A 14393-nucleotide genomic window follows, 5' to 3' on the forward strand; every position below is an offset into this window, starting at 1 on the left:
AGCTAGCGCTGGCAAATTGCGTTATAAGCCAACCTCGACCCCATGGCCTTTCCCTTACTTGGGAGTGGCGCGGCCTTTTCATGACTTTTCACTATGAGCTGAGCAACAGTAATATGATATGCATTTTGACATAGATACACGATGAGGAAACCAAGAGAACCGTGTTTCCTTATGTTCTCGTAAGGAAACAGGAAATAAACAAAAGAAAATAAAACGAGGCAAAATGATCGATAACGGGAAAAGAAAAGCGGACAAGATGGGATACCACAACGATTAAAAAACTCAGTTAGCTGGACAACGCAACAAACAAAAAAAATTAGATGTGAAAACTGTTTTAGCGAACACGCTAAGGCTAAGAGGAAATTCCAAACATTACGAAAACAAAAAACAAAAACAACTTAACCCTATCCTATCTACAGGTTGAATAATGAGATTAAGAAGGACTGAACGATAAAAAAAGAAAATCAGTGAGATTAGAGGCCACTTTTGGAATTTGAGCTTGCTCCAACTTGTCCAAGGAGAGTAAAGCTGCGCGGGAGGGGGAGGGGGTGAGAGTTAGTTAAAAACGGTTCATTATTTGGTGAGAGGTTTGAATAAAGTAAGAAGAAATGTAAAACTGTGGTCTAACAGGAAAATTAACACAAACACTTGGGGGGACATTATTTAACACACACTGAAGAACAACTCAATCTGTTGTCGAACTTATTCTGGCCACGTCCGAATCTATTAATCGCCACACATTAAGAACGTTCGTATTAAAAACGAAAAAAAAAAAAGAGGGTATGCTGCTAAGGTAGGGACCCCCCCTTTTCCCTTTCACCCTGTTATAATGTCTATCTTCGCCCGTGCCTATGACATCCACACAAAAGGCATATTTCGTCCATGGGGAATAGAGACAAGTCGAGTCGTTTCCTTTGTATTGTTGACTGTTGTTATCGTTTTTTATTTTTTTTATTTTTTTGTTTTTACACCATTCCAACATTTACAAACAACTTACAGGCTCTAAAATTGGCCAGTGGGTATGTGTCTGTCTTTTTTCACTTGACACCAGTATACCATTTCAAGATTTTTCTGTTGCAAAACTAAAATATCACCGAGACCGAACGTTCTATCAGGACTCAGCCAGAGGGTGGCCTTCACTATTTTACGCAGCAGGTAAGAACTCGTCTCTTAATTCGATTCGTAAACTGTACATTATCTATGGAGTTGTTAACGTACTTCTGCGCCATCTAATAACGAACAAACGCATTCTGAACAAACAGAACGACAAGGTTGAATGAAAAATGTCGATATGGCCTCAAAATTGCGTGTGTTTGACCTAATATCAGTTCTTAGCAAAAAAAAATACAACAAAACCTCTCGAGTGAATTGCTCTTAGGCTCGACACCGGCGGAATATATAGGCAAGCTCTCGGAAGATTGACAATTTATTCTGAGCAATCTTCAAATGGCCTAAAAACTATTTAAGAATAATTACTGACGCCATTGTCACCCAGTCTTAATGAAGTCGGAAACCTAATTACCTAATATAATTGTAGGCATGATGAAGAAATGAAGTTCATATATTCATCATATCTGATTTATCATCACGGGTTTATTACGAATCAACTTAACGGCCTACACCCAGTTGGCTTGTTAGCTCAATTGGTAGAGCGCTGCACTAGTATCGCAGAGGTCAGTGGTTCGAATCCCGTACAGGCCTGATTTTTTTCAGACACGTATAAGTGCGATTCCAATACGATTTAATCTGATATCAAACATAATAAAGAATATTGTATTGTACAAGGAGCTAAACTAAAATAATAATTATTACATAACAACACAAAGGTAGAGCTCATAAACCCTAACAACAATCGATCAAATAATAAACGAAAACAACAAGGGGAGAGAAAAATACGCTTATCGATTGTCCTCTCTGTACGCCTTATTAACCAAAAGTCGCAATTGATCGCAGATAACTTTATCGCAGATAACTCTATCGCATTAACTCTCCTTTTAGCGACAGCGCATGAGACGACAACGCACGTGATCGCAATAATGTCTCACTAAAACTTAATATTTAACTTAACGACAGTTCATTTTATTTGTTTAAGCAGGTTGATTAATTGGCAGCTGTAATAGCTGATGTGGACCTGCTGTCCTAACCCACCCATCCCACCCTAGGTAATCTCGTGTGTGGGAAATTAACGTCTCCTGCCCCAACCCTGCAAGAGACGGGACCTCCATTTATTCGCCCCTATCCGAGAAGACTAGAATATCTAACCATTTAGATAGATAGATAGATAGATAGATAGATAGATAGATAGTTTCTTAGAATATCGAACATGGAAGTCCGTAGACTGAATTGCGTTACAATTACTTAGAACTAGGAATAAATACAATTGAAATTATGATAAAACCATAAATGCGAAAAACTCTCTATATGTGAATATGTACAAACTAGTCTAAAAAAAAATTTATGTACACACACTTGGAATAAAAGTGTTCTTAAAACGATTTGTATGTGTACGGGGCATGGCATAAGCCCTGGACTGTCTTAGATTATATTTGTGTTCTCTCTTAGGAGGTAAGACAGGCACGAGTTTGTGATCCGGGCATGACGTGATAGACTCGAAAAGCTTGCTACACAGAGCCACGCGTCTCGCGTGCAAGGTTACTAAGTCGAACCTGGCCAAACATTCGAAATATGACGCCTAAGGACAAATGATGGAGAGCGCTCTCTTTTGCACTCGTTCAATGTCGTCACTAAGATACAGTGGGAGCGCGTGATGGAACACTGGCGCACAGTACTCTAAAACAGATCTTATCACGGTGCAATAAAAATTTATAATGTCGCTCAGTGGAACGTTTGCGCGCTTTAGAAGAACAATAAAGTAAAGGCGCTTGTTCGCTTTCTTAATGCACTCTGAGATATGTTCGTTCCATTTTAAATCTGAGCTAATAGTGACTCCTAGGATTTTTACACTGTTTGATACTGATAGTTCCTTGCCATTAATCACAATTGGTGGAAAATTGTGAGTGTTCCTTTTAAAGTCAATGCGCATCTCCTTACATTTATCCGCGTTCAGTTCCATCCTATTTTTGATCGACCACGCCTCAACAGCGGAAACTGCGCTTTGTATATAACTGGTCAAACCTCGCGGTATTGTTTGGGCGATAGTTGTGTCGTCTACATACTTCCAAGTGAGCGCGTCGACCTCAAGATCGCTGATCATTAATAAGAACAACCAGGGACCAAGCTTGGTCCCCTGTGGTACCCCGGCGGGGACTGAGCCCCACTCTGACCTGCAGTTTGATGACAATCTGACACGTTGTTTCCTGTCTGACAGAAAATCCAGCACCCAGACGCGAACCCACCGTGGCATGTCCAATGCCTTGATCTTTCTGGCCAGCAAATTGTGATCAATAAGATCAAAAGCCTTACGATAGTCGAAAAGTACCACTCTAACAGCTGCGCCTGTGGCATCAGTGGCTTGTGACCAGTTATGTACCATGGAAATCAGAGCGTACAAGGTGGAGGATCTTGGAATACCGCCATATTGGTTCGGGTCTATGATCTGCAACACCGCTGGACTGACGTATCTGAGTACCACAAAATCTTCCGCAACCTTAGAGATAGCGGGCGTCAAGGAGATAGGACGCAGGTGCTTAGTAGCATCAACCACGGGATTTTGCTTAGTGAGAGGCACCACGTCCGCAAGCTTCCAAGAGGCGGGAAGCCTTTGTTCTCTAAAGCTCGCGGTCAGTATAGATGTAATAGGCTGTGTGAGAATCACTGCATATTCCCTCAAAAGCCAGTTATCGATGTCGTCAGGTCCAGCTGCCTTCCTCGGGTTTAGATTTATTAGAGCGTGTAGGACATCAATTTCCGTAATTAAAGGCATATCGGAGTCCTCCACTGCAGTAGGGACAGCGTATAGGGGTTGGTAATGCTTCGTGGGTTCTAAGAACACAGCGTTGATGGCGTTAGCTAGTTCAACGTCACTTAGGCGATCGAAACTGTCCCCGAGCTGAAGGTTGGAAAGGAGACTTTCAGAAGATGACGCAGGATTCATACCGGCGATTCGTTTAACTGCGCTCCACCACTGCGAGGGCTTGATGTTCTTTAAATTATTCACTTTGCTTGCATAGTATTTACTGCGAAGTGACTTACGCGTGCGGTTGACGTCATTTCGATATCGCCGGTATTGATCCATGTCTCCATTGTGGAAGGCGTGTTGACGGAGCTTAATGAGGTTCTTGAACCGCTCAGTAACCCACGGGGGATCATTCAGGTGAAGTCTGACATGTTTAACCGGCATTAAGTGGTCGAGACCAATTTTGATGAAATCCGTAAACAGCGCCAATTTAGCCTCGCAGTTAGATGCTTCGTTAACCACTGACCAGTCGATAGACGCGAGGAAACGCCCAAGCTCGGACATGCGACTGGCCCGAGTGTCCCGCTTGGAAAGGGTTCTTCTACTTGGGCCTTCCCTTGGAGCACGAGTTGTTGGGTGCACGAAGACAACATTGTGATCCGATAAACCAAACGGCGGTAAAGTCTGAACGGAATTTATGTCGTACAAATCTGGTTGGTTGGTGAAAACCAAGTCCAGGATCTGATCACCCCTAGTGGGCTTGTTGACCAATTGCCGCAGTCCGAATTGTGCAGCTAAACGATTCAACTTTAGCCGATTGAAATCGCTGCAGAGTAGAATCCCGCAACTGGGAATTCTCCCTCAACAGTAGTCAAGGATGCTGATAGATAGTCCAACAAAGCAGTGTCTCTGGCGCTGTCGTTGAAGAACGGATGGTATATCGTGGCCGTGATAACGCAGGGTGTCCCACGCGGGTGTCTTTTTGGTCTTAACCACGCCCAAAGAACTTCATACTTAGGGTCTTGTAAGTGATCAAGAGATCTATACCTGTTCGAGTCCACTATATAGAGCCCAATCCCTCCGTGAATGTCCGTGGTGCGGTTTCTAGAAATAAAAGAGTAACCGGGAATGTGGAGGTGGTTTCCGCTGATGGTGTCCCTCAGCCACGTTTCGGTAATGAACCCTAAATTTGGTTTGTAGTCCAAGATGGTAGAGCGAACTTCGTCGATCTTGGGCGCCAGAGACAATGTGTTTGCAAGCATCAAGCTCATACCAAACACGCTACGCGATTCAATGGGACGATCCGTGATGACTGGAAACGTATTGTCGTCAGTCCGAGAGTTTGAAGTGTTCGTTCCGTTCTCGGGCAACACCGGCGGAACGGAAGGGTTGTTTGTTTTGCTTGTTTGAAAGGTGTTACTTTGAATATTTAATAGGCTCGACGAGCCGTTATGCAAATTACTAGATTCGTGGTCCAGTGCAGCAATTTGGTCAGAACCCATCGAATCACCTTCATTTGGAGTTGGAGAGACGTTGGCACGGAATTGTCTTGCAGTTCCTAGGCACGATACACTGTTACCTCGCTTTCTACGACCGCCACGGCAGCCCCGACGTGTGGATTTTATGCGAGTGATACCGTGCTCAGTGAAGCGACGTCACAGGTGTGGACTCAATAAAGCCGGGGAAAACGACGATAACTGTTGAAGTACTGATCTTTAATACGTCAAAGCCATGTTTTTGGGTTTAGACTAGATTTAAAACTTAAAATATTAATAAATCTCTCTAAAAAATAGAGGGAAAACATGGAGCGTGAAAGGTCGTGTGCCGCCAGCGAGGCGCTCTCCTGGGAAAAATCAGATGTTATAGAAAGGTAGCAAATTCTTCTCAATTATTTTAAGACCGTCCTTGAGTGTTGGTCCGGCCGGGGCTCGAACCCTCGACCTCCCGCACTACAGTCCAGCGCTCTATCCATTGAGCTAACCGGGTGGCGGTTACACCTAATGATTTGATTCAATAAGGGTACGTTGAACATACGTGAAACCAGAGATGAATCTAAACATTCAAAACCTCCCTATTGTGAGTAATAAGCCTCGACATAGTTGTATTTAACCCTGTTAGTATCCCATTAAATGGTTTTCAACACTTACTCTTGGACAATTTGGGCAAAATGGTCTAAGAGGCTTAAGAGACCAAGTCTTAGAAACAAACGGAGGTGTTGCAGACAAGGAAAAAGAAAAAAGGAAAAAAACCAGGCTGTATATTCGGGGGCAAAATTAACAAATTTTACCGGTCTCTTTTCTTCTTAATCGTCACAAACTTATCAGGGCATGTGTTATCATTATAAGAAATTTGTTGACGGAAGTTTTTATCTACAGTCTCAAATAACGAAGACTTGATATTTTTGGAGCACATAGCTTTCACCATCTGTCCATTATCCAAAGAAATAATTTGAATATATCAACAAAGTTGAAATGGTAAATTGGCCACCGTTACGGTTATAAAAGCTGACGTTTCGAGCGTTAGCCCTTCGTCGGAGCGAATACAGGAATTGTGGGTTGTGTGTGCTTTTAAAGGCAGAAAATGGAGCTACGTGATTGGTGGGAACATGGCAATAAACATTCTGCACGCCAGCTCTCTTATAGAACCTCTCTTAGAGTTCAGCCGGCTCGACTGGAATGACCTAGAAGAGGTTTTGCTACACCACATGGATGCGATGTTTTGATACTGCGGTATTTCTTCAGGCTCCCCTAGCAATCTAGCCGGTACCCAAATACCCTCCTTGGAGGAGAGAGACAAATTAGGAATAAGGTATCTTGCCCATAAATATAACTCAGTCAGCAGATCAAAGCTTGAATTTTTTATTCGGATTTATAATTAAGGGTGGAATGACGGGGTGTTATTTTTCACGTGATTTCCTCTTTGGTGATCTGTTTTTACATGGGGTCAAGGACTCCTTTACAGATCTTCCATGTGGCCTGTTATTTTCATCATTCATTTTTATTTTTATTATTTTACTTTTTTACTTTTTTATATTATCCATTTAATAGTAATGAATAAATAAAATCTTTTGAAATCATATCCACAGAATGGCTTTGACCGTAGATCAGATACTGGAGCAAATTGGTAGCCTCGGATTTTATCAAATCCGCCTGATTGCTATTCTTAGCTATATTGAATGGTTTAACATAACATTTCAAGTCATGGTACCAACGTTCATCGCCGCTGAACCCAAATGGATGTGTGTAGCCAATCACCGCTCGTGTAACCTGACCGGAGAGTTCAAACCCGGGGATGAACTGTACAAGAAACGATGCGATATGCCGAGGGAGGCCTGGAAATTCGCTGATGATTACACTTCAGTGGTTACTGAGGTCAGAATTAATGATAGACAAGATGCATTGTAACTGAAATAGTCTGTTAAAGGACTCCAATCACCGAGGGCGAACGAACAACCGGGAAGGGGAAATGGTGGGGTTGTTTGCAGGAATAGCAGGTACCCAGATAACGGCATGAATGAATATGCGGGCGAGGGAAGCCATTTTACGGACGATTCGAATTACCTTGATTCAACTGTAGTTACAAGTAGGATGAAAAAAACTACTTCTCAAAATTAAAATTTACCCTGCTACCCACTTTTTCATGCTACCGGAATTCAGGTTAGACAATTATTGAAGCCTAACTGGGGATTTTTTTTTTTGTGTTTTTGCTTCGTTTTGTTTGTTTTTGTTGTTGCATTCCAGTTACCGTTATTTTTTTTTTTGCTTGGTCGTGCCCAACATATTTTAGCCTCGTACTATCATGTTACGTAATTGCCGGTTTAGAGGACTTTATTACATCACGACTATGTCCAAAAACATAAAAAAATGTTTGGAACAATTTCTTGTAGTTCGACTTGGTTTGCGATAAAGCTCTTCTTGGAACCATTTCAACTTCACTCCTGTTTGCCGGCTGGCTTGTGGGTGCGTTAATCGGCGGAGTTTTATCGGACAAGATTGGCAGAAAACCAGTGCTGTATATAGGATCAGTGACCTGTAGTATCTTCGCTTGGTTGGCTGCTTTCCCAAATGTCTTCTGGCTTTTCATCCTGTTTAGGCTTCTTGTTGGCATCTGTCTCGGTAAGTCAAACTTTTCTTTTATCTTTTCTTTAAGCTTGTTAAAATAATCCTGTTTGTCTTGCATTCTTGGCCGGAGCGTTTCCCAAACTTTTACCATTTTTTTTCTTTACTTAATTTATTATTGTGAGTGAGGTGGCTCTCCCATAAGCCTGGTGGCTTCTTGGGTCTCCTCGCCTTCTAACTGTTATCGCTGTAATTAACTATTTTTTAATTGTTAAGATAAGGCAAGTAAAGATGATGATGATTCACGATTGCTTCGATTCTGTACTTGTGAACTCCGTTGTTGGTGTACTCTCTTGAATAACCGAACTGTATTTTGATGGAGTTGTTTCTGATATCCCACCCTCCCTCTACCTCACCCCACTCGACTCCACAGAACCGGCTGCGTGCGTGTTCGATGACAGATGACGTCACTGAATTAGAGGCCATATAGATTTATTTTAACTCAGAAAAAGTGAGAAGGTAACAGAGGTTTAAAAAAAGGTTCAATTTGATATCCTTCAAACATTCTGCGACGCGCGTGAAAAAAATTTACGAACAGCTTAATTTTTGCTGCATGGGATATTTTCTTTTGAGTGTTCTCTGGTACGATTCTATGAACAAACAAATATTTCCTTCTTCTGTAATCACCTATTAAACGCTCTCTCATCTTGAATTGAAATAAATTTTAAACGAAGACTTTGTGGTGGACGTCAGGTTTGAAAATTGGGACTATCACTTGGATGATATCCTTGAATATCTTCCTGTTTTAGGTGGGTATGATCGGTCACGTGATGCGTGAAAGCCAATCGCGCGCGAGATAAAATATTCCATGGATCATTATGATTGATAACATAGACTTGAAGAATGAAAACTCTGTGTCGAAGCTCACTGCATTGATGGAAATAATTAAACAGAAGCTGAAAAAGTTCCTCACGTAAGCCTAGCTGATCTGACTCACTCTCTATCCCATCAGGTGGTGGAGCCATGGGAATCTACGTGCTGGCCACTGAGTTCGCAGGCGTCAGACATCGTCACGTGGCTGGTACGTCACTTTGGTATTCATGGACCTTGTCACTAGTCATGCTAGCAGGGCTTGCTTATGGCATACGTGACTGGAGATTCCTTTCAATTACCTGTGCAGTACCTGGACTTATTTCCTTTATAGGCTGGTGGTAAGCGTTTAAAGATAAAAATCTCCATTAAGTTCAAAAAGTTTAGGGGTTTCCCCTGTTAGGGAGAGACCTGGGTAATCTCCTGAGGACACACCCTCTAAACTGGTGCGTGCTGCCAAACAGAGTATGGTTTGCAGGATCTTGAATTGTAAACAGGTGTGCTATCTTTGCAGGCCTGAATTATTCAGAAGGGGTGGAAAAACTATCCCAATATCAAATATTATGCAATAACTTACCAGACGTCGTTTCGGGCATTCAGTATGCCACACTCCTTAAAGCCCTTCGTCTGGAACGGGAAAGCCAAGAAAAACAATTTTTTCCTACACCCTCATCCAAACTAACCTCAAGTATTCCCTTCCAGGTGAGGGAGGGGGTAGAGATTAGGGGTTAAAACTTTGCCTTTTTTTAATGCTTGGTTTTCTTGATTCATATTTACTGCTTAGCCTCTCTGACAGAGTTTCTTGTGAAAGTTTTCATGTATAATTATCTCTTTAAGGTTCACCCCCGAATCATCAAGGTATTTGCTACTCAAGGGGAAAGTTACGGAAACTGAGCAAATATTGCGACGCATCGCTACCACAAACAAGAAAACGTATCCAGACGAGCCTTTAGTGAATCCGAATGCTGAAGGAAAGGTACAGGATCTGGGTGACTTCAGAGATTTATTTCGAACAAAAAAGATGTTGCACAGGACCCTTGTTTGTTGGTATGCCTGGTGAGTGTCAGCGGACGTGTAAAGTTTACTTCCTCCTTGAAGACAGGTGCTAAGATATGTGTTGAATAACCTTCTACAACTTCATTCAAAGTTTCTGAGTATCACGTATAGGTTTTGTCTGTCTTCACCTAATTTTTAACAAGTTAAATCATTTTTGAAAGGGTTTTGAGCTCCCTTTTGCCTGGGTTAAGATTAGGAAGTATTTTTGATTCAGACGGAATTTTGTACCTAAACGAAGATTAAGAAGATAATATACAGTTTTCAACCAGTGAAAGACATTTAATTTTGTGAACAAGACATTTGGAGGAAACTTTTTCACCAAAATTCCTTTCTTACTTCTATTGTTGTCTTTTTATTCTTTTTAACAAAGATTCCATGCTGCCGTGTGTCTGTTCAATTAAAGATCACAAATGAAGTCAAAATGGGGTATAAACAAAAAAAGTGGCACATTTTGGCAACAAATTTTGGTCCCACATTTTGACGTCTTCCGTGATCTATGATTGTACAGACCCACGGTAACATGGAATCTATTTGTTTTTCATAATGAAAAAGCAAAAAAATTATTAATAGTGACGTCATCTCTGCGTCTGTCCGCCAAAGGTAAGAACCTATCAATATGCTTATGTAATTCTGTTTATTAAAAACTAGATCATTGGATAATGCAATTCACAATTTTTATTGGCTAAGCCATTATGGTATATGAGCCAATATACCATAATCTAATATCTGTTCATTGTAACATCCGGTTTCTTCTTACAAAATAAAGTCGAGAAGATTTGTCTAATATCTTGGGGGCGTTTTTTTAATAAAGCAATTATTCCACTCGTGCTTGTTGGATATGAGATGACTATAGCCAACTCGGCGCTACGCGCCGCGTTGGCTATTTATCATCTCATATCCAACGCCCGCTCGTGGAATAATTGTTAATTATCATATAATTTCCGATATCAATTTTACCAAATGCACCCCTAAGAGTACAGTATTCCGCCTGTTACCGTCTGATACTGTAAATTCATAAATATTGCCTTGTTAGCCACAAACGTTCACTGAATTTGCTTACAGGTTTGTAAATGCCATGGTTTATTACGGTGTATCGTTCAGTACTCCAACTCTTGGTGGCAACATGTACCTGAATTTCTTCCTGCTATCCATCATCGAGATTCCTGCAAATTATGCCGCCATCTGGATCATGGGAAAGTAAGTCCATGACGCATGCTCGCTTTGGTTTAGCTTAATTTCGTGAAACTTGTCAAACTGGAAACTATGGATCCGACTTGCACCATCCACTGGACTGGACTCCTGGCGCGAAAGACTCGTCCTCCATCGTTTGCGTCGGAAGTTCAGTCTGTCTGTCTGTCTGTTCATTTATTTCAATTTGAGATGTACAATGAACCAGCGACTCGTACTAGATACATTCGAATATTATTAACCCACCCATCCCACCCCAGGGGAGAACATCCATCACACAGTAATCTCGTGCGTGGGAAATTAACGTCTCCTACCCCTAACCCCGCAGGAGAAGGGACCTCCATTTATTCGTCCCTATCCGAGAAAACTAGAATATCTAACCATTTCTTGATGTTATTGAAAGGTAGCATATTCTTCTCAATTATTTTAAGACCTTGAGTGTTGGTCCGGCCGGGACAAGAAGTTGTGGACAAGAAGTTGCTGAGTTAACATGTGGAGGGCCTTTTTAAAAAAGGATCCTGTTTAAAAGAGACTCGCTCTTATCGCTAACCGTTTTTTCGCGTGGGGGGGGGGGGGGAGCGGACTATGAATTTCAGTTTTATGTACCATAGTAATAACAATTTCTAGTTTGACAGTGTCAGAATCAGGTCGTTGTTGTTTGAAGAAATTATCTCGTGCTTTCCTCACTTGAAATTTCCTTTTTTGCCTGCTTTTTTTCTTTTCAGGATTGGTCGTAGAAAGTCGCTGATTTACTTTCTGATCCTTGCTGCCATTGCGTCGACCGGCGCAGTTTTGTTTACTATGTTCGATCCAGGAGATGACAAATGTAAGTTTCGAAGGTAGAGATTGGATGAGAAACAAAATCAAAAGACGCCCAGAGTGGTAAAAGTAAGTGGAATCCCACTCAGTAGTGGGAGACAAAATCAGTGACGCATTTCAATTCCACACCCGCCAAAATTGCGGTGTTCTTCTAACTTTGCATGTGAATTCACCAATGTTATTTTCCGCGAGAGAATCCTAAGCCAATGAGGAAAAGGAAGCAATAGAATATCCTGGGAAAATTTCTTACAGCTACAATTCTGTCGCTAACAGAAAAATTACCAACGGGATGTGTGTTCTTGATTTCCGAAAGTTCCATTAAAATAAGAAAATGACAATTGGAGAAGTCTTGGGGAAAAAAATCTCCAACCGGGTAAATTTATACTTGTTAAAGTTTTCCATGCATTTTCCTCCCTTGGTTTTTCAATGCCTGCAATACTTTTTCGCACCCTTTGCAAGTGAATTGCTAGAGCTGCATTTGCCCTTCTCTCTTCCTTTACTTTTCTAATGGCCTGCCATTATCAGTTGAAGGTCTTTTATGTTTTCAGGTTATGCTGCCGGTAAGATCATCATGGCGCTTGCTGCTAAGTTCTTTGTGTTCATTTCGTTTGATGCAGTCTATGTTTATTCCGCTGAGCTGTTTCCAACGGCCATCAGGTTAGAGCCTTTTCCGATTTTCTCTCTCTACCTCTACCTTCCAGTTCATTAATTTTCCAAAGTTAATAACTTTTGGTTCCCCAGCATTATGAAACATGAATCTGTGCATTCCACCTCAAGGGCCTTGTCGTTGAGATCCTTGCGTCGCTCTATAAGCAATGTTCTCAAGGGAAGATCCAAGACTTTTCCTTGGAGAGGGTGCACCACTAATGAATGATGGGTAACGTATGGAAAAAAATTTCTTTTCTTGACGTTTTTTTTTTTCAGGAATATTGGAATGGGTTCCTCTACATCTGCGGCCAGGATTGGTTCATTCTGTTCACCATATATCGTTCATCTAGTAAGTATTAGGGACTTTAAGCAGTCAGGACGGCAACGCCACGGAAGACGTCGATTAAAAAATGAGTTTCTACTTTTAGTTAGAATTTGGAAAATGGCTGCATGTGTTTACCGTCTCATAGGGCGCCAGACCTCAAACTCAACATAACGCATTAAGGTAGCGTTGAGTTCCAAATGTAAATTAAATTAATTTGCGGCCGCGGTTTCGCTTCGCAGACGACGCAAATTTTGGTGATTTCACGTTGTTGTTTTGCAAAGGAAGGCTAAGAAATGTACAAAGGTTTAAAACGCACGTGATGGGCTATTGTTCTGCCAATTAGATCTATTGTTTTTCCACGTTCTCGTTGCCGTAGCCGTCGTGGTTTGCTTAAAGTCCCTATTATCCACGCTGTCGACAACACGTAAATCCAAACAAGAGCTGGTTGTTTTATTGGTAGTTAGAACTAATCCTTAGCACTGAAAGAATTGAAGTTATTTGTGGTTTTATGTTTAAGTAAAGCAGAACTGAAGAAAACAAATATAAACCATCGAATTATCAGGCAAGCCATGCATAGCCATCTAGTGTTTAAGTTACTCTCTCATCTTCGCGCCAAACGCCGAACCCTTTCAGCCACCAAAGGGATTTTTAACGTAATGGCTGCACTGATATTTGGGCACTTTCTACCTACTTTTGACTCTCACGACTAAAGACTTTTCTGTATCATTTCTTTTCCCACAGACGCGCGTACATCCTCTCCTCCCGTACGGCATCATGGGAACTAAAGCACTGCTGGCCAGTCTGTTGTGTATGACTTTACCAGAGACAAAGGGAACACCCACTCCTGAGACGATGGACTCTGAGGAGGGAATAGAACTGGGAATTCGAAATCTGGGCATGGACGACATAGAGCTAAAAGATGAAAATGAAGTGAAAGATCCAGAGAAAATGAAGAATGCAAAAGAAAATAGTGAGGATAAAAGGAAAGAAAAAGAGAATTATGGCAACAACATAAACAGCCGTGAAAGCTTTGAAGACGATACCCCTCATGACACCGCTTTTTGAGATATATCTTATATATCTTTGTCAGCTTATCAATCTCAGAGTGTGATGCGAAGTTTTGGTATAAGCTGTCTTTCTTAGAGTTTTACCAAATCGACTTTTAGCTTTGGCTGCATTATTAGTGTAGGCAATCACATAATTTCGATTGCAGTTTGGAATAACTCAGTACGACCAAATTTTTCAAAGGCTAACCAAATTGCAAGAGTACTCCTCGGGTTACTCCCTGGAACAAACGGCGGGGAATGTCAACCGGAAATTTCAATAAAAGCCAGTGACCAGTAGTGATCTACCGCCGCCTGTAAGACCTCTGACCGCCGTGTGTTGAGCCCGCGAGCACGCTCTCGTGTTTGGGTTGCGTTTTTCGGCCCCTTTTCCTGCACAGCCTTCCTCTTCCCTCCCCTCGCTTGGTCACTCATCCCAGATCTTCCACACGTCCAATATGACAACCGAATATTCGCCGCGCTGAATCTTTACGCTTGAAAAAATAAACTACCGCCTGCAATTAGGCAAC

The 14393-nt window shown here is 41.7% G+C and overlaps 1 protein-coding gene across 1 annotated transcript; it reads left to right on the plus strand.

Moving 5' to 3' along the window:
- The first annotated feature begins 1015 nt into the window (after positions 1–1015).
- Positions 1016–14167, plus strand: LOC111340840 (organic cation transporter protein). The gene is made up of 10 exons (XM_022947756.2): positions 1016–1155; positions 6942–7227; positions 7743–7971; positions 8927–9125; positions 9622–9840; positions 10903–11037; positions 11754–11854; positions 12396–12504; positions 12772–12844; positions 13562–14167. The coding sequence occupies exons 2-10, from the start codon at positions 6943–6945 to the stop codon at positions 13883–13885; spliced, it is 1674 nt and encodes a 557-aa protein (XP_022803491.1). The 5' UTR covers positions 1016–1155; position 6942; the 3' UTR covers positions 13886–14167.
- The last annotated feature ends 226 nt before the right edge of the window (positions 14168–14393 follow it).

The sequence above is a fragment of the Stylophora pistillata genome, chromosome 12, assembly GCF_964205215.1.
Source record: "Stylophora pistillata chromosome 12, jaStyPist1.2, whole genome shotgun sequence".
NCBI classification, from domain to species: Eukaryota; Metazoa; Cnidaria; class Anthozoa; order Scleractinia; family Pocilloporidae; genus Stylophora; species Stylophora pistillata.